At 37.3% G+C, this 22,844-nt stretch overlaps 1 protein-coding gene across 1 annotated transcript in view; it reads left to right on the top strand.

Annotated features, from left to right (window-relative positions):
* CNTLN (centlein) overlaps positions 1 to 22,844 on the top strand; it is a 191,432-nt gene that overhangs the window by 23,923 nt on the left and 144,665 nt on the right. Inside the window, exons 3-4 of the mRNA XM_037372632.1 lie at positions 7,440 to 7,524; positions 22,684 to 22,818. Coding sequence (XP_037228529.1) covers positions 7,440 to 7,524; positions 22,684 to 22,818 — 220 coding nt within the window. The remainder of the gene's footprint in view (positions 1 to 7,439; positions 7,525 to 22,683; positions 22,819 to 22,844) is intronic.

Here is a 22,844-nt window from a genome sequence, read left to right as displayed (position 1 = left end):
TTTGACTTGCAGATAGTCACATTTGGCAAGCTTGCCTTACATAAATGTTTTTCTACACCTAAATGCTAAATGTGATGTGTCCTGGAAGTCTTAACAAAGAGCAAGAATGGATTTGTCATTGCTGGCCACTCTTAGAAACAGTGGCAACCTTAATGTTAGAGTCAGTGATTAAAGAGTTTTGTTGTTCTTCCTGGGGAGTTACCTGTGTCTAAAGCTGTACAAATGGATAAAAACATGGCTGAAAAGCAGGCAGTCAGAAATAACCAAAGAATTTTTGGAAGGGTAATCACAGGAACCTAGGCTGTGGTTTGCTGCATCCTGTGAATAGCAAATTGTGGAAGAAACATTAAAGAGGTTGACATAGATTCCGTGCTGACTGATGATACACAGATGTACTAAAAATGACAAGTAGTTTTTGTGTAAAAGGATAAGTGAATGTGCTGTATGAATGAGCAATATAGATTGCTGATGTTAATTGAGATTTAATTAAAAAAGCTGTATCTTGCATGTTTTGAAGGGATGATAAATAGCTTTCAGAAGCTTTCTTAAACCACTTACCATTTTACTGTTGTGCAAATTAACAGGAAACAGAATGACAGGAGCAAGGAAGTAAACAAGATCCAAGACATTTTTAAAGGCCATTACCATTTTGTCACTCTGACTTTAAAATAAAGTGGACTCCCTAGTTATTACCACTCAATAAAGTGGACAGAATAATAGAGCATAAGAGTACAACCTTTCTATCTAAGGTCAAATAATTGTGGTTTTTCTACAGTTGATGAAAGTTTAATATCCTGTTTCATTAAAAATTCTCAGAACATTGAACATAAGTCAACATTCCATGGAGAAGAAGGTATTATGCAGGTTGCATGTGTGCATATCTGCATATCGGAGCACAAAATATTGACATGATAATTGCAGTCAAGCCTGATTGAACAGTGGCCTCTGGGAATTCAGCTGGTGTTGTACCAACTGGATGGCTGCTCAGGACACAGTTTGAAATGCAAGGTGCAAGTTAGCACTTTATTCAGCACAGGCAGGCATCATTGAAAAAATCCTGGGGGAAACCCTGGTGATGTGCAGATGTTAAAGCAGTCTGTTCTGAAGTGCTGATATTTTGAACACTGTTAAGAGACTTGTGTATTTTGGATGAAAAATGTTTGCAAAATTATTATGAAAAAATGTCACTATTTTCTTTACTACTGTAGTGTAAAAATATGTTTAGTGTTTTACGTACATTGCTTAAAATAAGAGGCCTTAATAAATCATTTAATGAATTAAATCAATCAAGTCAGAGATGCAAGAAAAATTACTTTTCTGTGATGATGCTTTTCCATTTTGATACATATAATGTAACATAGAACTGTTTCTATAAATAATTTACCAAGGAAATAACTTCATTTTACAGTTTTTCTTTAATTAGGTCTTGAATTCTTGTGTAAAGAAACGAAAATAGTCATGTGCATTTTTTCTATATAAAGAAAACGTGCCTTAGAAAAGTGAAGAATGTGTGGTATGGATTTAAATTCCTTTTTTACTCCATGCTGTCTAAATCTTGTAAAAGTACTGTATGTATGTATTAAAAGAAAAAAAAAAAGTGTGTCAATTACAATTCATTGTGAAGTATAAGGAACTTATAGACTCTGAAGTGAAAATAGTTTCCATTTCATAGTTTATTTTGCTATATTTTTTTATCTTCTTAATAGGTACATGGAAACACAGTAAGGTTTCTAGTCGAAGATTAAGGCACAGGCTCTGTTTCTGCTAACCACTGACTGCAGCCACAGGAATCTGGCTGTACACACTAAATTACAATATTGGTGCCATATTTACAGTAACGTTGACAGTCTGTGCTCTACAATTTCACATTGCACAAGGGCGATTAATTATCTATTTAATACCAACAGAATGTATGCACTTGTGTAAGTCTGTAAAATAGTTGGAGGTTGGAAGACTGGGAGAGATAATTATCAAAATAAATGCTGTGTCACACAAGCTGGTATTTTGTAGCCTTTCTTGTTCTGCAGCCTTTTTTTTCAAAGGAATACCTTTCAAAAGTAACTATTCCTAGAAGCATTTCATTTTTAGTAATATAGGTTTACTGTTAAAATATAGCCTTTGTTCTTTTACCGTACAGCTCAAAATTTGCACCATAACCTTAACTTTATTAGCTAAGGCCAAATTTGTAGCTCCATTTTTTTGTTTGTTTTTTTGAATCCTGCTGTTTGTAAAACTGGAATGACATATTCCATGAAACATGTAAACAGTAAATTAAATTTATTAGTTAAAATTATTTTCATTTAGTTGATGTAAAAATGACATATACAACTCTGAATTACTTTTTCTTGACAAATGGTTAATTGCTTGACTGATTGAGACCTGTGGTAGGATACAAGATGCCTCTTTTCCCGGATGGTTTTTGCTGAAGATTTTAGGAAACATGGTGTTTTGTAAACTTCAGCAAGCTTTTATTTTTTTACAGCCTTAAGGTTTTTCTAGTGCATATTCTGGTTTTGTACCTCATCCATAGTTAAGCGTTTCCCTCATAGTCTAATGTTTCATTTTTGACAAGCCATTAAAAATGTGCCAAACCTCAGAAATATTATCAAGTCCTGTTTTGTAGAGCATAGCATGACACAGGAAAGAAAATCATGACACAGGAAAAAAAGATCATAACACAGGAAAAAATGATTAAGCTTAAGAATATTCTGTCAGTTTCTTTCATTTTTTGGGAAGCTGAATCTCAATAATCTTGCAGCTAAATACAGCTGTGTTAAACATTTAAAATAGGTAGTACTCAGGGGAAAACTGATTGGAGCTTAAAACTTGTACAAATTGACAGCCTCTCTTCACTCCATTTTTCATCCTAAAGAAGTCTGCAGATATTCTTAGCTCACATCATTATTGCTCATCAGTGTTTCTAATTAGCTAAACAGGAGTTTGTCTCGGTCATTGATCATCATCAGCTTCTTGACAGTGCTTGAATTCCACCCCCCCACCCCCTCACCCCCATATTCCAGTGGACTTTTTAAAAAATATTGTAAATATGTATCAGCTCAGTTAATAAAATTGGTCAAAGATTTTTTCTTAATATTGTTAGCCTTCTAAAAAAGAGGAGGTGATCGCTGCAAGTCTTATCAAGTCTCATTTCAAGGTTCAACAGCAGATCCCAAATAGACGTGTAAGTTCCAGTCGTACTACCATGAGTGTCTGTGGGGAACTGTCCTGTAACAAGCATTGGAAGCTGTCCTATGCCACCAGTAGAAGCTGCTGATAAAAGTTCCATATGAGGTTTCAATTTATGCTTTAGGCTTCTGACAACAATCCATTGTGTGCTTAATTTCTGATAATTAGGATTGGTTTTTTTAGCTATAGGTGGTAACTGGTCAAACTATTTTTGGGGACATTACTACAGCCTGTGCTATCTAGAGAGTCTGAAAGAAAACCTCAGAAAGCCAAGACCCCTTGAATTTACTTTTAAGTTTTCCCCCTCATTGCAGTGGCGATAGATCTGGTTTTATAAACTTGGCCCTTTAGCAGCTTTGTTCAAGGGACTGTTTGACTGAGCATTGGATAAACAGGGAAAATACTGTGTTTAGCTAGAAATGCATTTTGAACCATTGGCTAGTGTGTGCCTGTAAAACAGGCACATTTTTTTGATTCAGCAAAGTCCATTTTTTCTCTTCAAATCCCAGGCTTTATTCTTGAAACCCCTTTTATACAGACTTGGCGTAAAGTCACGGGGCTTCATAAATTTTTGACTACCAGTAACACCAGAATTAGCTGTGCATACTACTTAGTTCTCTAGAGCAGTTTGTTTTTATGTGTGGTTCTTAGCTGCTTTATTCACTTTCTTCCCATTCTTTCTTTACAATACTACCAATAATGAAAAAACAAAAACCCCCAAAACCACCAAACCCCACAACTATAGAGTTCTTTTGAGGCTTGCTCTGGGAAATCTACCTTACCCATCAGGTTTTCAGATCAATTAATGCATTAGAAAACAAGTTTAATAAATTTCTAAGTTGTGATTGCATAGATGAGTTAAGAGGCTAGTTAATTTTCCAGTATTTGTGTTTAATTTGGCCTTGTTTTAGAAAAGGCTGACTTTGTGAGAGGAGATAGCGGTTAGAGGAACTGGGAAGACAATGGTGTATTGTGAATGGCAGATAAAGAATTAGTGGTTAGAACAATGGCTTATTTTAAGTGGAAATATACAATAAAAACAGCTGAATTAAAGTGGAGAGGTAAGTACATCACTGTGGGAACAAAGAACTGATAGTACATGTCGGCCAGCAGTTCAGAATACTTTTGAGGGCCAGAGGCAATGCTATTTAGTGGTTCATGGGGCTTTTGTGTGTGTTTGTTTTATTGTATGATTCTTTCTGTGTCTGCACATTACTGTTTTGTAGTATTTAGTAGTAAAGATCTGCTTTGCTTTTCGTCTTCTGAAGCTCTTAAAATTTTGGATCAAGCAGTTATGCACATGTGTAATCTTAAGTTTGTAAGTTGTCTAGCTGTAATTAAGACCTGAGGAAACTTGGAGTGCTATAATACTTACAGTGTAAACACAGATTAATACAGGTCCCTCACTTTCAGATAAATTACGGTGTAATGTGCTTATGGGAGATACATTCTTCCCAAACTATTTGAGGTTTGTGTACTTCAGCTATTATCTTTGAAAAAGGGTAATTGGTGATAGCCTTTAAGGACCCCACAGCAAAGTAATTAAGTATGAAGAAGCCTTGATATTTTTATACCAGAGCAGCTTTTGGTTCCTTTAAGTTGTGGAATAATGTACAGTACCTATCATGAACCGTATACCTGTTTCAGGAACATGCACAAACTTTAGTGATAAATATTACACAATAATCTGTTTACACACATTTCTCCTTACTACCTCCTAACTTTTAAAGTTCTTTAATATCTTTCAGTACATTTCATAAGCTTATCAGAAAGTCTTTTACCATTTTTTAAAAAACCTGACTGAGAATGTGATTTCTGTGAACTAGTTATGCATTATAAGCAGGGTGAGTCAGTTTAATTAACTGTCATGTGTTATGAAACCTGTTTGTTGTTTTCGCTCTTGTACTCAATTTTTTATCCTTACATTTTTTTTCAAAGGACATCACGGTGTAACCTTTGGAATACATCAGATAACTTCATATCTTTGCATGGATTTCTGTAATTGCAGTCTATTTAGTTCACTTTTAGTAGATGTTCAAAGAGCAACTATGAAAAACTGGCTGTACTGTGTATTTCACTGCTCATGTCTTCCTAGTAACCTATCATGACAATTCCTTGATGCTTCTGATGCGGGTGATCATATGAGGTCAGGGTCTGATGTGCATTTTCTGTTAAATTTCTGTCTTAGTTAAAATGTTAAATACCTTTCATACATGAAATGTCTTTTGGAATGCTTGTTGAACATTCATTGTCACAGCATTCTCCAGACTATCAAGCTGCAACAAAGTCTTTTACCATCTCATACCAGCACACTCTTCATGCCAGTCCCTCTGCTGCCTTCTCCTAGTCCCTCCTCCACCCAGGGTGCACTCTCCCTCTCCTCTCTGCTTCTTCCCTCTCTTCTTCCTCGCTGCTCCCTCTTCATTGGCTGCCCAGCGTCTTCCCAGAACCAGCCACAGCTGCACCTTATCTACATTGGCCAACCCACCGCCCCTGAAGCCAGCCCACAGCTGTATGTTTTCAATGCTAAGTAACCCAGCTTCATTCCTCTACAATTCCCCCTTCTTTTTTTTTTTTCATCTCTTTAACATTTCATACCTTATGTTTTTAACAATCATCATAGCCTTTTTACAAATAATTTTTTCTTACAGTCCTCTATAATTCCTCTGCAATTTATGGTTTCACTCTTCTGTGATCATTACAGCTCCTGAATTACTTTTTCATGGAAGCAGATTTTTCTAATGCCATACAACTGCTTAAGATCCCATATATTTTTGTTTCTCCTAGCTAACTAATTTAAATAAATGCATTTTCAGCCAGGTTTTTTTTTTTTTTTAACCTTTCTTCCAGTGCTATAACGCACCAGTGCTGCTGCATTTGCAGTAGGAGCATGCTACTTACAGTTATGATGCCTTGAGACCTTGATTTCCAGAAACCTTGCTTAAATTCCATACAATTTTTACTTAATTCTTTATTTACTCACAGTCAGACTGGATACTTTAGTAGTCGTAGAACTTTATTTTAAAAACCATTTTATTGGATGGCCTGTGGAGACAGTGTGGTTTAGCCTTTAAAATCATTGGTAACAGTAGAATATGCAGTAATACATAATAGTGGAGAAATATAATTGCCCATATATCTACTGTCCTTATTGGTCACTGTTCCAAAATACTGCAGCAGATGAAGCCTTTTGTGCACAGCTGGATATTGTCATCTGCTTTTGGTCAGATTTACAGACTCATGGGTAACATTCTGCCTTCCACCTCTGAAATGTTCCCATTTTGCTAGAGCAGAAGTTGCACAAGTAGGACTCTCTGGCTTCCAAGGGTGGCTTGTATCTAGCCATGATGAAAGTTTTTAATTGTGTTGTGAGAGCAGGGGTAATTTGAATGAGTTTCTACTTCTCTGTCACCAGTGGTGCTGGGGATGGCTGAAGTATTTGGCCATTTTTAGGGAATATATGTTTCTCAGACCTTTTGTCACAGGTACTGATAGGAATGTTGTCTTGTGCCAAGGAGTCTCTGTGTATCCTTACTAGCACAGCATTTGTTTTCTTTCTGCTTAGGAACAGAAGCCAGTAAGAGCATCAACATTTTAACACAGTCAAGAAACAGGATAGCAAGGAGAAGTGGTTTATTAAACGAAGCATTAATGACTCATTAGCTGGCTTTCTGTGAAGTGTTGTGGAGATGGTTATAGCCCTGCAGTTATGGACGCATAGGCTCAGCTCGTCCCTCTTATCCAAGCTTCTGAGATGTCTTCCCCCCCCCCCCCCCCCCCCCCCCCCCCCCAGTAAAAGTTACAGGTTTTGCCCTTGTGAAAGACAGTAAAATACTTATCCATGATGTTCAAAAGTGTTGTTTCAGACATAGAAATGCCATGTAGGTGAGAGAAGGACTTCACAAGCCCAAGCAGCTTAGTCGTTCTATATTGCCAAGAAAGGAAAAAAGCATTTTGCTCAGTCTATGGACAAGTAGTTTCTGCATTTGAGACAGATAATCTCAGCTGCTTAAAAATGTATTTTAAGACCTCTTACTTCTGCTTCTTTTTGAACGAAGTTGTGTTAGCTGTTTACAGATGTAATTTGCTGTCACTTGCCATATGGTCTCTGATTAATTCTGCATGGCCTGTCAGTTTCAGATAATTTAATTTTCTATGCTTTTAAATGACATTCATTATCAGGACATGAAAAATTCAAATGATTAACAGCAAATTATGACTAATAAAGTGTCTATTTTTTTGTTTGTTTCCAGAGAAAAGCAGAAAGCTGAAGTCAAGGACAGAAGGGTTTTAGAGATTTTGCAAGCCAAAGACAGCAAAATAGAAACCCTAGAACAGGTTCGTATTATGTTTCAATAGAGCAGTTAAGAAAACCTATCAGTGACATCACATTTTTATTCCTTAAGATGTGAAAATAGTTTGCTGTTGTGCCTTAAGGTGAAAGTTGCAGGTGATTCAGAGATTATAACCTTCCGATAAAGTATTAAACTCTTCTGAGTTGTTGAAAAAGTTGACACGTCACCTAAAAAGTTCCTGTCATTTTATATGAAACTTCTTCAGAAGAGTTTTTATCAACTCATTGTCTTACTTTGCCTGATGGACTAACCTAAACTTGGATTTGGATTTAGAAGAGTTCTATGTTTAGGTTTGTAATGTGCCCATGGTTTGGAAAGTTTTGCCATCCTCAAAAGTATGAAAATAAAACAGTTCTAGAGTAATGAGGACTAAAAATGTAGTATTGTAAAGGCAGTACAGGTTTTTACTTTAGTGTTACTAGCCTATAACAGTATTTATTAAGATAACTGTTAACATAAACTATAAAACAATACTGACAAATCCAAAATGTCATATGGAAGTCTTAGGTCATGTGTATTCTCTATTGAACTGTTCACTCAATGTTGAGAGCTGTGTATTAGTAAAAATCAAATGGAAACTATGTATTGAATGAAGCCATTGATAAAAATGGGAAAATATGAGTGCATTTTCTAAATCAAAATAATTATTTGAAAAGTAATCAAAGCTTTTGAGCCCTTCATAGTATTAGAAATACGATACTTGTGAATTCTGACACTAACAAATACTAAAGAAACACAAGAGAAAAAAGACATTTCACCTTTTTCTCTGTCAACCTCAAATTACCATCTTTTTAAGAGTATGAGGACAACAGAATATGCTTTTCCATATTATTAAGGATGTTAATAAGAAAAAATGTCATAATTAGACCAAGTGTGATATGGAAGGGGAGAAAAAGAATTGGAATTACTTTGCAGATAATAAAGCTTATAGCAAAAACATGGACAAAGGTTGAGTGTGTGCTTTCAGATGTCTGAATCCTGCAGTTGCTGGAGCTAAAAGGCTGACTTCACAGAATGGTTGAGGTTGGAGGTCATCTGGTCTACCACCCTTGCTCAGGCAGGGTCACCTAGAGCCAGTTGGCCAGGACCATGTCCAGATGGCTTTTGATTATCTCCAGGGATGGAGACTTAACAACCTCTGCAGGCAACCTGTGACAGTGCTTGGTCACATTCACAGTGAAAAACTGTTTCTTGATGTTCAGAGAGAACCTCCTGTGTTTCAGTATGTGTCCATTGCCTCTGGTCCTGTTGGTGGGCACCACTGGAAGGAACCTAGCTCTGTTTGCATCCTCCCTTCAGGTATTTATATGCATCGATGAGATGTCCCCAGAGCCTTCTCTTCTCCAGGCTGAAGACTCCCAGCTCTTTCAGCCTTTCCTTATAGGAGAGATGCTCCAGTATCTAAATCATCTTTTTGATACTTTGCTGGACTCTTTCCAGTAGCTCCATCTCTGTCTTGTACTATGGAGCCCAGAACTGGACACAGGATTCCAGATGTGGCCTCATTAGTGCTGAGTAGAGAGGAAGAATCACCTCCTTCAATCTGCTGGCAATACTTTGCCTAATGCAGCCCAGCATACTATTTGCTATCTTTGATACAGTGGTACTTTGTTGGCACATGGTCAGCCTGTTGTCTGCTGGGACCCGTGGCCCTTTCCTGCAAAGCTGCTTTCCAGCTGGGCATCCCCTGGCATATACTGATGCATCAGCCCCAGCATACAAGGTTGCATAGGCTTCACAATCAGAATGGTTGGGGTTGAAAGGGACTTGTGGAGATGATCTAGTCCAACCCCCGGCTAAAGCAGGTTTACCTAGAGCAGGTTGCGCAGAATCATGTCCAGGCGCTTTTTGAATGTCTCCACAGATGGAGACTCCACAGCCTCTCTGGGCAGCCTGTTGCAGTGCTCCGTCTCCCTCAAAGTAAAAATGTTCTTCCTCGTATTCAGAAGGAAATTCCTGTTTCAGTTTGTGCCCATTGTCCCTTGTACCACTTGCCCCTAGGTACCACTGAAAAGAGCGTGTCCCCATCCTCTTGACACCTGCCCTTGAGGTATTTGTGCACAACGATGAGATCCTCTCAGTCTTCTCTTCTCCAGACTAAACAGGTCCAGCTCTCAGCCCTTCCTCATAAGGAAAATGATCGGGTCCTCTAATCATCTTCGTAGCCCTCCACTGGACCCTCTCCAGTAGCTCCCTGTCTCTCTTGAACTTGGGAGCCCAGCACCCTCCACCCGCTGGCCACGCTCCTCCTGATGCAGCCCACGCTGGCAGCGGCCTTCTTGCCCACCAGGGCACACTGCTGGCCCACGGGCCACTCGGTGTCCTCCAGGCCTCCCAGGCCCTTCCCCGCAGAGCTGCCTGCCAGCAGGTCAGCCCCAGCCTGTGCTGGTGCGTGGGGTCGCTCCCCCCCGGCGCAGGACCCTACCCCTGCCTTTGCTGAGCTTCATGACGCCCCCCCTGCCCCACTGCCCAGCCTGCCCGGGCCCCGCCGAACGGCAGCGCAGCCCCCGGGGTATCAGCCGCCCTCCCAGCGCTGTACCACCAGCAAACTCGCTGCGGGCACGCTCTGCCCCTTCACCCAGGGCGCTGGGGGGTGGGCTGAGCAGGACGGGACCCGGTGCTGAGCCCCGGGGCACAGCGCTGGCTGCGGGCCCCCAGCTGGGCTGCGCCGCTGGTCACAGCCCTCTGGGCTCTGCCATCAGCCAGGTCTCAGCCCACCTCCCTGCCCACGCGCCCAGCCCACCCGGCCTGCGCTCACCTGGGGCGGCTGTGGGAGACAGGGGCAAGAGCCTTGCTGGGGACAGAATCTCCTTTTTTGTTGATAGTTACAACTTTAATGCTTATTGTAATGCAGCCCTTTCAAATAGCTTCCCTTAGAGTATCATTGACTAGAAGGATCTGGTGAAGGTCACCAGATAATGTCAATGGCCAGTGTTGCATATAAAAGCTGTGTGCAAAGGTGATGTCATTCTGACCGTCTTACTTCATCCATTTGCTGGGATGCACAGGGTTGAAACAAGAGTAGGATCATTTTCTGAGTTTTTGGAGTGGTTTTGGTGGTTTGGTAATCAAAGGCTGGAGCTGGCATAGAGAACAATGTAGTAAGAAGAATTCTTATTTATTTTGTTTTTCTGGATTCTTTTTTGTTCATCTAATGAGAAAAAGATAGGTTGCCTATGAAACTGTGAGTTTTGACAATAATGATAATGAACGTTTTTTTCTGTAAATTATAGACAGCAAGGCTTCAAGGCTGTGTATTGTAGTCTACCAATCTGTTACATCTGGGAAGGTGAGATTATCCAGTCGTCTTCACTGTTGTTTTTGCCCTTCCTTTTCATGCATCATACAGAGATACCAGTTGCAACAATATTAGTTGTATTTATTTACTGGGAATAATAATACTGGGTTATTTATTTACTAGGAATTTCTGAGTGGCCACCAAACACCTGATAGTGTGAATCCATGCTAAGGGAAAAAAGGCGAATAAATAACGTATCTCATAATTCGACATGTATGTAAGCTGATATTGCCGCCAGAAACAACAACAAAACCCTAGGAGGACATGAGATAATTTTTCTTCTCATGTATTCTGCTTAGACTTTGTCCTGACATGCTTAAGAGCCCTTTTAAAATTACTTTAAAAAGGAAGCATATTTTCCACACCCTAGGTGAGATGCAGCTAAGTTAGCTTTATTTGTAATAAGATATATCAACTGTTTGAAGGGTTTCCATTTTAATGTATATTAGTGAAAATAAACAAAAATAAATAATTTTGAAACTTATGACTGAGAAGTAATATGGTCTTTAATCACTTCTGCATAACCGAAACAGGGGAAAAAGGGCTCAAATGTTCGTGGGACTGGGACATGTGGTTTTAATTGTAAAAATCGGTGTAAATCAGTTTTGTAGACTTTCTTCTAATGTTGTTGGAACAGAATATCTGTATTGAATTTTTCTCTGCTTTGGTGTGACTTCAGTCTTGTGCACCTTTCCTAAATGACAGTGGTGTAATCTTCATTTTTAGATAAATGTATAAGACTTTTCTTGCCGTGAATTTATCACATAACTGCATACTGTGTTCAAACATTGTTTCATATTTAAAATGTGGAGCATGTAGATGTGTACCATTCAAAGGTTCACATAAATACAATATTAAAGCACTTCATTTTTTGTTTCATATATTTTTGCACATTAATTCAGTACAAAATACATTGCATTGGAGTTTTCCATTGTATTTTCCCCTTTGTTCTTGTTTTTAATTCTTGTCTTTGTAATTGATTGATTCATAACTTTTGGTCTTGAGAGTCACAGCTGTGCCTCATCTGGCATATACATATTTATTCTAAATGCTGTATGGTAAAAATCTTATTTAGTGGCAGACTGCTATACTGATTTTATTACTGTGATTTTTGTTTTGTACCATGGCTCAAAACTCTTGTCTCAGTAGTTATGTATCCTTGCCATATATACATAATTTCTCAGTGTGTTTCAAGCAAAAGAATTTCTGTTACCTTTAAGTGAATAACTCATTATAATTTTAATTATTCTTCTGAAGGCTGATTGCTGCAGATATCTTTTTTTCATTCTCCCTTTTCTTTGGAAATCTTTCCCACCTGGTATATTTAATTTATTTGTGTATGTCTCAAATAGATTACTGGTCCTTTTTTTTTCCCCATTTAAAAGGAGGTGAGTTTTTGGGGAGAATGCATTCAAATTTTTGAATTTAAACAATTAGTTAGAGGATAGTATGGGAACAGGGAACTCAGTCTTCTGCCATTCATGCAATAGATAAATTAAAGTATCTTCACCTGTTTTCCTTAGAAAATGAAATTAAAGATGTGTAAAACTAGCAGTAAACCTTTTCTAGAACATTGTTAATTAATTAGGTTTCAATTTTGATTTGGAGGAACTAAAGCTAATCTTTTTGTCCTAGACCTTGTAATGTTTCAAAACCTTATCAACTGATTATACTCCAGAGGGGTTAAAATAGTACTAGCTTGCTTCATTATCTGCATTTGAAAATCTTCAGCTTGCCGTGCAAATCTATATTAAAGCCCCTTTAATGGGTACAATTGAAAGAAGCATAATTCTACCTTCAAGCATTAATTAACTCTAATAAATTATTTTTCTTAACTTTTGTACCTTCACCTGATTGTATTTTTCTTTGTAATAAAATGCTGTTATTACATTAAGACAAATGTATACAGACATTATTGCCATCGAAACACTTTATTTCCAGTAGCATATGACCTTGATTATTGTTGGTTAATGAGGGACATGAGAATAATTTCAGTAATAGGGAGCCTGAATGAATATGTCAGTAGTGATGAGATTATGCAACGTTTATAAACTCCTTGCAAAAAAGTTTCTCCAGTGAATGAGATTTATAGATACTGCAAGTGAAGAACATCTGAGGGCACAGATGTTTTTTTTTCTTTAGAAAGATCATTTTACTCAAGTTGTACCTTGGATTAGCCTTCAGTGGTGAAACCTGTCTGTTTTATGTAGCCCCTTTGAACTGCATCAGTCAATTATCTGATGTCTTTGTGCCTTTCTGCTTGCCATCGTCTAGTTTTCTCATAAAATTAAGGGAAAGAAATCTTGTTAAGGAGCTAGTCCGAGTAAGAAAGAGGGGAGGAAAATATTTATTATTCAAATAGTTGAGTTGCTGATTCTGGTTTATTGATAGAAGGCTACCTGAGGTAGGTGGTATGATGACTATGGCTAATACCTGTGGGCTTGTTTGTCTGAAGGAATTAATAAGCTGTAAATTACAGTGTACCTTTACAGCTCATTAGTACTTTTGTATGAAGTCCCAGTAGGAATGCTTTCTCTACAAGGTGAAAATGTGTTTATGTGAAGTGGCTTACTCAGTTTTGAGGAAGGAGTTTTCCTATGTAACCTGCAAAAAAGCAGCTATATTGGGTGTTTGTACAGGTGTGCTGTAAAAGCATGCTTCACCTTTTCATTGACTTGTCTGTGTAGGCATGCCTGAAGTTGGCTAAACCTTCTGGATCTTTATTACTCAGGCTTTGTGTTCTCAGTGGTCTTTCCACAAAGAGCCTGAAATGATAGCTGCACTTTATCAGATAAAGTGTAGGAAAGAAACGTGGTGTTTCTTGTCCTCTGCCCATTCCACTGGTTTGAAATGCTAGATTCTTAGGTTAGCATAGCTCAATATTCAAGCCTGGAAAGAAGAGGCAGGTCATCTCTATGATCTCATTCAGCCTCTGGGGAGCTGGGTTCTAGTTCTGGAAATTTCTTGCTCAAGCCAAGTAAGAATATTTACCATGCAGCCAATTAGAGTTACAATTGGATAGCCTTTTTGCTTGAGATAAAATCGGTTTCTAAAGCCATTGGAAACTTTTTACTGTAGAAGAGAGAAACTTCCTAACTGTGTTCAATGTATTACGTGGTTGCTGTAGTGACACAATTTTATTTTTATTTTTTAATTGTGAAGTCAGTATAGTTTTAAGAGGGGGAAGCTGGATTTTATTCCCCCTTTAAAGACATTGTTGATGTGAAACCATATATCATGGCTTCTTACTTGAATACAGGCAGATTTCCTCAAGTTCAGGAAAACTTGCTCCTTAAGAACCAGGTAGCAGAAAGAAGCTTGCAGTGCCCTTTGAGATTAGGTTCTGCCCATACAAATCTGCTGACCACGCTTAGGAAGGAGCTTGTCAAAAAAGTTGATCATAGCAACAGCTGTTCTTTATTTACTACTTCTGATCTGGCAGCATTGATGTATGTGAGTGTAATGAAATATTGCTGTGTCAGGAGTAGATGCTAGTAGGTATCTTTTTCTGCAGATCTCACATAGTTACACATGGTTCCAGAGACGGAGGCTAACTCACTCTGATGACCTTGTATAGGTCTCTTGGAGAAGGAAAGTGTAGGAAAAAACCAACAACCTTGTTCTTCAAGGTTGTGTTCCTCAATGAAGGCGACAGAAAAGCTCATTTTAGCACATTTGTTAGTTTTGGTTTGGAATTAGTAGAGAGAATAGGAGATAAAAAAATACTTTGGGTTTTCTGCTGCCTGACCTAGAGGGCTGAGCTGCTGCTTTCCACAGTTTCAAAATATAGCTGCTAAAAAGAGAGGGAGTAGGGAAAGTATCAATGTATTGCAGGGGCAGAGAATCACTAGACAAAAGAGGAAAGGGGATTTGTTTAGAGCAGCTGATGGTTAAGGCAGTATTAGAACTGTGGCGAGATTGTCAGATTATCTTGTCAGTGTTCACTGTAGTTACCCTGAGAGCTGTCATACCCTCGTTAGAGGAAAGTGGACAGTTAATCTTAAATCTAGCAGATGCATTACTGCAATACGTGCTATACTGGCGGAAGTGCTGTTTTGTTATGAAGCTACAGCTTTTCTTTTTTGGCAGTGCTCTGTCATTTCCAAATTAGAGGTGTGTTTTTGTGAAAAACTGCCCCTATGTATTACCCCATTGCAGGGCAAGGAGCTTCTGTATCCCTTGTTTCAGAGATGGCAAACCTGTTGTGCACGTGCTAGAAACAGTATTTGGCTCCCTTGTCAATGCAAATATGCAGCTGTTGGCAATGCTTGCTTGCACTACACCTGTGCAGCAGAAGGAACCAGCAGAAGGCATACAAAAGATGGTAGGATATTGTAAGTGAAAAGAATAGTGGAGTTTTGTTTTGGGTGGATGAGAGAAGGCATGTTCTACAGTGTAGTTGTAAGAAGCAGCTTGAGTGGAATGACATGGTGCACATCACAAACAAGTTTTGTCAGTGCTGTGACCTGCTTAGCAGATTGATGGCTGAAGATGGTTCCTTTGCTGCCAGTGAAAGTGAAGGGCTAGAGCTGCAAGACTGTTAGGTACTAGATAAAGTCACAGTTTATTTCCACCACGTGTTCTAAGAAATTTTGTCGAGTCATTTGATTAAGATAGCCAACTTTGCTGAAGACACCAAATGAATCACATTAGACAAGTCAAAAAGGGCAATAGGGAGCATGGTGTTTATAACACATTATACTGTCTGACCCTACCTTAATCTATGGGTCAGGTGAGAATTCAAGAGCAAGACTGACTAGTGGTCGAGGAATAAGTACATATTCCCTATTTGCAAGATGGATTCAGCTGCTCATATTTCTGGTCTGCTTCTCTGTAGAACCATACTACTTGATCCTCTTAAAAAAAGAGCTTTACAGAATCTTCATTTTCATTTCTTCCTCCTGCAAAAAGACTGGCCCTTTTTCTCCAGTGCATGAATGGTATGTGAGCACATTTGAATGGACAGTGTTTTAGGGGTGTTTTTCCTTGTATACATCTTTAAGTTACCATGTTTTATTTCACGTGTATTGTTGATAGAAATGGGCACTCAAAAAATCAGTTTGGGAACGGATTTGCAGATGCCTGCTTGCAGGTTCATGCTTCTTTTTCTCAGAAAAAAAATCTTTAAGTTGGTTAATTTCAGGGAGTCCTGGAAAGCGTGGGATGGGATAAGGAAGAACAAAACAACTTCTGGTAGTATGAAAATCAAGTGGAATCTATGACTGCTGTTCCCCTTGCAGTTACATTTTTTATTTGTGTAAGATTCTTATAGTGTAAGGCCAGGTGTGAAAAACAGGAATTACTAATAGGATGTGAAGTACATTTTAGTCCAGTGTATGTAAGTTGCAGTTTTTCCTTTTTTTTTTCTTGTTAGGAGTCAAGTTGTAAGTTGAATAGTTAACTGTGAATACAGGCATCCTTTGGAAAGATACTGTAGAATCAGTTAGTGTTGTTGGCATTTCACTTTTGGAGCAGTATGGATTTAAAAGTAACTTGTGTTTTATATTTTAACAAGCTAATGTCATTTTCACTGAAAGGGACACCATACAGACTACAAAACACAGCAGATGACTTCTATAACATATGGTTACCTATTCATGAATTATTTACATAGAACTTCGGTTTATCCTACATCTGAAAATAATTAAAGAATCTAATGAATAGTCATGAGATTGAAAGAGAGCAAATTTCTTTTGTTTATTTTTTTTCTTTTGTGTTTTTATTTGGGAGAACTATATGAGAGTGGGAATGTTATTTGTTAAACATGTGTATGAGTGTTCAAGTTGAGAACCATGAGGATTAATAAAGTTGAAAAAAAGTAAAGAGAGATTTGAGAAACCTAATCAAGGAAAGCTATGAAATGTTACTGGCACATTTTTAGTGGTATCTACTTATTGTTCAATCCCTGCTAGGAAAAAAGGAAAGTTGGAAAGGAAGGGAGAAAGTTAAGAGTGTGCTAAATTAACCTGAGCTACTTGGTAGGAGAAAAAGATGATGAAAGGGAGACAATAAACATGTAAATGTTGAAGTAGAAATTTTGAGGAAAAGAAGTTTAAAGAGTAATATTTTCACATTTAAGTTGTAATAAAATAATTTAACAATTTTTGTTTTGCTTAAGATGTCAGGATTTCATTAAAACTAATTTCTTGGTGGGAAAAAACTTCAGTTTTCCATCAGTTCCAGTTATTTTGCTTGTGTTCATTTTTCTTTTTCTTTTGTGGTATATTAGAAGTGTACTACTGCACAGTAAGAGCTTCTGATAAACAGTGTAATGAAGAAAACACAGAATACAATGTTTATTTGTTACTGTGGTTCCTTTTGGTAGTGGAAATTGAATGTGTGTCTCTTGTTGCAGTCATAGATGGACACCTTTAATATTGTGGTGTAGACCTGAGATTTTTCCTGAAGTGCTTCAGCAGACAGTGACAAAACAAGGTGCATTGTTGCATTTCTGTTTCATTAGCAGCAGCACTGAAGTATATGTGTGTCAGCTTTGCATTGCTCTAGAATGATTTTCAGGGATAAATTATAAGTAGTTTGGGTTAAATTCTTGATGTGAAACAAAACCCACTCTTATCTACATTTTATGAATCTGTCTAGAGGCAGGTATGCAATACTGATTCAGTAATGCAACCTGATCAAATTTCAAACTGCAGAACTGTGAGTTGTGTTCCCCAAAAGTAAAAATTTGGAGAACACTTAATCAATAATAGCACGTACAGCTGCTGTTTCATAGTCCTTTCTGCATGCATTTTACGTAGTGGATTAAAAAAATCACTTTCACTGAATACTGGAAGTTAAGTGATGATGTCTGCAACACCAGACAGTCCATAACTCTTGGGAGTTCTATCCTAATTCATATTCTTTTTGGAAATGGAGTCCTAGCATTGACAAGTTACACGCTTGTTGCTACTTTTGTTGTCTCCATACTGCAGTATACTATCCAAATTCACACTGGATAAAAATGAAGTTTAATTAAAAAACTTTTTGTGGATCTATTCACATGAAATGTTGACAGATGATTGTAACATCCTACTGCCGTGCAGAGACTCTGAGGTGTTCAGAGCTAAGACAATAAGGGAGTTTTCCCCCTTCTGTGTTTTCATACCTCATTTTCTTGGTTTGACTTAGCATGTGATTTTGCTTTCTCTGGAAATTGATATAAAGGTATTTAAAAAAGTAGTTTTTACTGGTATACAGTTTGATGTTACTAGAGAAGAAAAAAAAATTTGTTGTAGCTAAAGAGATGCCATGGGAAAGGATAAAAATGAATTCTGGAATGACAGTCCTCTTAAACATCAAAAGACCTGCTCTACCAGGTCACAGTGTTTCTTTCTTTGTAGGTACTGTTGCCTAGAGCATTCTGGGCTCCAGCAGTATACAAGGGATGCTCTTTGATTTTTCCCAGCTAAACAAAAGGGTAAAAACAGATTTCTTTGGTTTTCATTCAAGCAATTTAATTTCTAGAATACAGTTTTCTTTCTAGTATTTGGAAGTTTGTCTATGGAAGAATCATTGGAAATTCTCATTGTCTTAGTTAATATGAGTTTTTTATAGTTCTTCAGCACCGAGTTTTCAAAAGCTCATTGAACGTTGCTTTTGTCCTTTTGTGTTCAAACAAATACGACTGCAGTCTATGCTAAGTGTAAGTTGAGATTGTTCTTGTCTAGGATTAGCCTGTGCTTACGCTGTCTAGACAGAAAGAGTAGCTACCATGGGCATACATGAATTCCCAATGAGTGTTTCTATCTGGTAAAGACTGTCAAAATAACCTCGTGGGAGGTTTCCCCATGTGTTGATCAGGTATGGTTTTTTTCTGCTCTTTCACTTGACTACTGGAGTAGTGTAGTCTTGTAGGAAAACTGCTTGTATTCTCTGCTGTGAGAAATCAGTCTTTAATAGAGGGTAATTCATAGATTGAGAAAGCAAAGTGCAAAAACACCTGTAAAGGCAAAGACAGATGATAATTTACTTAATTGCCTGTATCTCAGAAATTCTTCTTTATGACCTTTATTTCCACCCAGTCATGGCTCCTGAGCAATACTTCTTGTTTTTTTCTCTTCTTTCTAAGCACATGAAATGAGCAGGTATGAGAGTAAAAGTTCAGTTCATTTAGAGGAAAAAAAGAGCATACAAAGTGGTACCAAGGAAAAATGCTTTGAAACAAAACAGGATTTTTTCCATGCAGGTATAACTAAATAGTATTTCAGTACTGCTGCAGTAGATTACTTTGTAGACTACTCAGGTGAGTTTGCTGCTTAGTGATTGATGTGGCATATTTGCCTTTTGATTGATTTAAAGTCTTAAGTGGGTCAGTTGTGGGCATAAGTAATTAGTGTGTGAGTCTGATTCAGGATAATCTGTCAGATTTTTCTACAAAGTATGCAAAGTAAGTAGCTTATGTGAGTTTAAAATTTCATCTCAACAATATGAAACAAACATTTGAAATAGCTGGTTGCACTTTTGTATCTTCATGTCTCCATTCATCCTCCAAATTGCAGGGAAACATCCCATTCCAAACAGGACCCAAAGATCTTTGATTTCACTTCACAAATAGACACATGCTTACCAGTTTCCGCAGAGTGTATAATGAATCTGTGCTCAAAAATTAGATGCCTTTAAGAGCTGCAGCTGCACGTTGAGATTTTGTAAGAGTGTGTTTTTGTGAATTTTTAACTCTGAGCTAATAGTCTCTTTCAGATAGGTAGAGTTTCTAAGGGTGTTCTTCAAATACATACTTTGTCTTGCTAAATGTTAAACAAGTAGTAATGAGCTGGAAGGAAGACTCAAAGGAGCCACTTACTCAAATTCTATGAGGACCTGGGGAGTGGGAGGGAGGCAGACAAAATAACTGATGCTTTCCATGGTAATGTGGATTCATACCTTTTTAAAGATGCAACTACATCATTTCTGCCAGCAACAGTTTGTTCCTGCAACTGTAATAATATATCTGAAGAGCAAATATTTTGCTTTTTGAATCATGAACATTCAGCCTGTTGTCTGGTAGGCTCAAAATATGAAAGAGGGGAGTCCTTAGTTAAGAGAACGTTTCTTAGTTTCATTATTCCCTCCTTAATGTCTGGCGATAATAAACTAGGCTGAGAAGGTTTATGCACTGGGTTATGTCTCCAAGAAAAAAAAAAATCAATTTAAATTTCTGAATGTGAAATTCGGGTTCACATATTTTTTTGGAGAAATGGAAGAATGATTATGAGTCTATAATCTTAGGCAAACTTTGATTGGAGTCTGTTGAAAATGCTAGTGGTGTAGAATGAGTTTCTGTAGGAGAGTTAGTTATATTATAAAAAGTAAACCAGTACACTATAGGTTCAAGATTAAATTACCAATTAAATATTGTTTTAAATACTAGCTAGTTCTGTGGTGCTTGTTTTTCTTTTTTGGTCTGCTTGGTTGCTTGGAATTAATGACATCCGAGGAAAAACCAAGATACAAGTATATGAGGTTTCTGCATTTTCTTTCACTTTTCTCTCAATTTTTAGTCTCATTTTTCCATTCTCTTCAATTAATGTTCACTTTCTTTTCCATGTTTTTTAAAGACCACTGTTAGAAAGTACATATTTTTGTATATTCTTTAAATTTTACTGTGGCTGCTATCGAGTATGCAGTACAACAAAGATTATAATTATTTTTTTCTTGAGAAAGTGAAATTTTTCATGTGGGGAGAAAAATATCTTTCATGCTTCCCTACACTATTTACTAAACATTATCTATTCATGGTTGTTTGTTTCCAATATTTGCTATACAAGTTAGCTGGATTACGTTACCTTTTCCTGGTCTGAAAGGGTTGCAGGATTTGTTCTTGCTTGGCCGTATTTTCTGCTATGTAGTTTGTTTGTAGTATGTGTTTGTTTGGGGTTTTTTTTGTTAAGTAATATTACTGTATTTGTAACAGTGTGTGGATATAAGTAGTGGTCAGAGGGATAAAATAAGTCTAAATATGGAGGAACAATGTATAGAAGCAATTTGGAGGTGGTGGTGGGAGAAGAAATAGAGCAACAGAAATATTTGCAAGGAAGATGGGAACATGAAGTATAGGAAGAGTGAAGAAGTCTACAGAAGAGAGGCAGACATTGGAAGTAATTTGGAAAAAGTTACAACAAAGATCTCTGTTAAGTAAAAAATGAAATGAGGAGGGAAAGATACAATCCACACAAAGAAACAGCCGTGTATATGGTTAATGACTTAAGACATTTGCTAAATAGATTAATTTCAGTGTACATCTTCAAAATATATTTTTCACATGCCTTACTGTCACACTAGCTCACTAGCGGTTTAAATAATAATTCATAAAGTATTTCTGCCAACCTTGGTCTTATAATTAAGTATGTGTAATTAATACTTATTTTATGATTTTACTCTGGTAATACTGAAAAAGGCAGTTTATCAGCTATTAAGCTAGTTGTCAGATATTATACCACAGTGCAGCAGGAAGGGCAGAGATCTGCGTTGTCCTCAGTAATTTTTTGTGCATAGTAGGGAGAAGAGCATGAGTATCTTGAGGAGAAGCTGGTACTCAAACTGCTACTAAGACTCACAAAATTGCCTCATCCTTATTGCTTTGTGAACAGTTTCCTTGTGCAGGGTAGGTGCTCTGGATGCCAGCACACTGACACTGTTCAACCTGCGGAGCAAGCCCTGATTACTGGTGCACAGCTCACTTTGTGTGCTGGGTTGCTGCCTATAATAGCTGTGTTTCTTTCTGTGAGCGAGTTACTTTGAGTTTAATGGTGACAGTTGCTTTTTTTGCCCTGATGGTTACATGTAGGTTTTAAATCAGTGGTGGCTGAATATGACTTCAAATGTATTTTTCTATGTTTTCCTCTCAGCACGTTTTCATTCTTTTTTAATTTCTGACATACATGTGAACCAAATTTAACCATTTAGGGGTTGAAAACCATGATGCATATTATCAACAGTATTGTAGAATAATCTAAAGGTATGTCCTCTGGTTGATAATTTTTTATGTTTCTGAACACATTTCATTTAGCCTGTATATTAAAGGCAAAGCAGTTGTGTTTTTGTCCTGCGATAAAAGTTTTATCTGTTTCTTACTACAGTTACAGTATTACTGATAGCAAAATGTTTTAGATAAATGTCATTTTGATTTAAGAAGTGAAGGGACAAAATAGTGTATGGAATTAAAACAGACTCCTGAAGAAAAATTCATTCTAATATGCATTTAAGGCTGAGGGTGTTTTAATATGAATGTCATAAGAATAGTGTGCAAATATCTTAACACAGAAAGCTGGAGTTGTTTTTTTGATGGCAGTGAGATTTTGCCATGTGTGGGTACACTAAGCTGTTGTCTGTGTTGAACTGGGATGTATTATTTTCCTTCAGCTGCAAATTCGGTTAGATTTAATTATGTTTTTACAAATGTTTTGTATCATCATTTTTTAGTTGCTCCACTTAATATTTATTTATCATTACCATCATGGTTTCTGGAGAATTTTGAACTCTACTTTCTGGCTTGATTTTTGGTATGCTAAAAGTGCAAGTGAAGGAGTATTCTAATGTGCTCTTAATCCATAAGCACAGATACAACTTCTGCACATGACTGTCATTTCCATTCAGTTCTGCATTTATGGGCTCCTTTGTTTAGTAGCAGGAAGATACTCAGTTCCTCGTTACTGTGTCATATAGTCATGCAGTTTTCAGTATGATTAAAGTACTAATGACATTAAAATAATGCTGTGAAACTACATATATTTGTTGGTTACTTTTCCTAGGTCTAAAATGCACAGGTCTAAAATCCAGTACATTCATGTTCTTTTACAATTGCTTTTTGTCTATTAACAGATTTTTATTTTTTTTTCCAAATAGAGAGTCACAGAACAGCAGCAGGAGATAAACAACTTAATACAGAGGAAAATTGCTGTGGATGAGGAAAATGCCTGTTTGAAGAATGAATTCAGTAACTTGAATCAGAAATTTAAAGATAAAAGCCAAGAACTTAAGGTATATTGACTTGTACATAGTTTCAT

This window comes from Falco rusticolus, chromosome Z, assembly GCF_015220075.1.
Source record: "Falco rusticolus isolate bFalRus1 chromosome Z, bFalRus1.pri, whole genome shotgun sequence".
Lineage (NCBI taxonomy): Eukaryota > Metazoa > Chordata > Aves > Falconiformes > Falconidae > Falco > Falco rusticolus.
The sequence above is the reverse complement of the archived record's forward strand: the minus strand, read 5'-3'. Positions and strand labels throughout refer to the sequence as shown.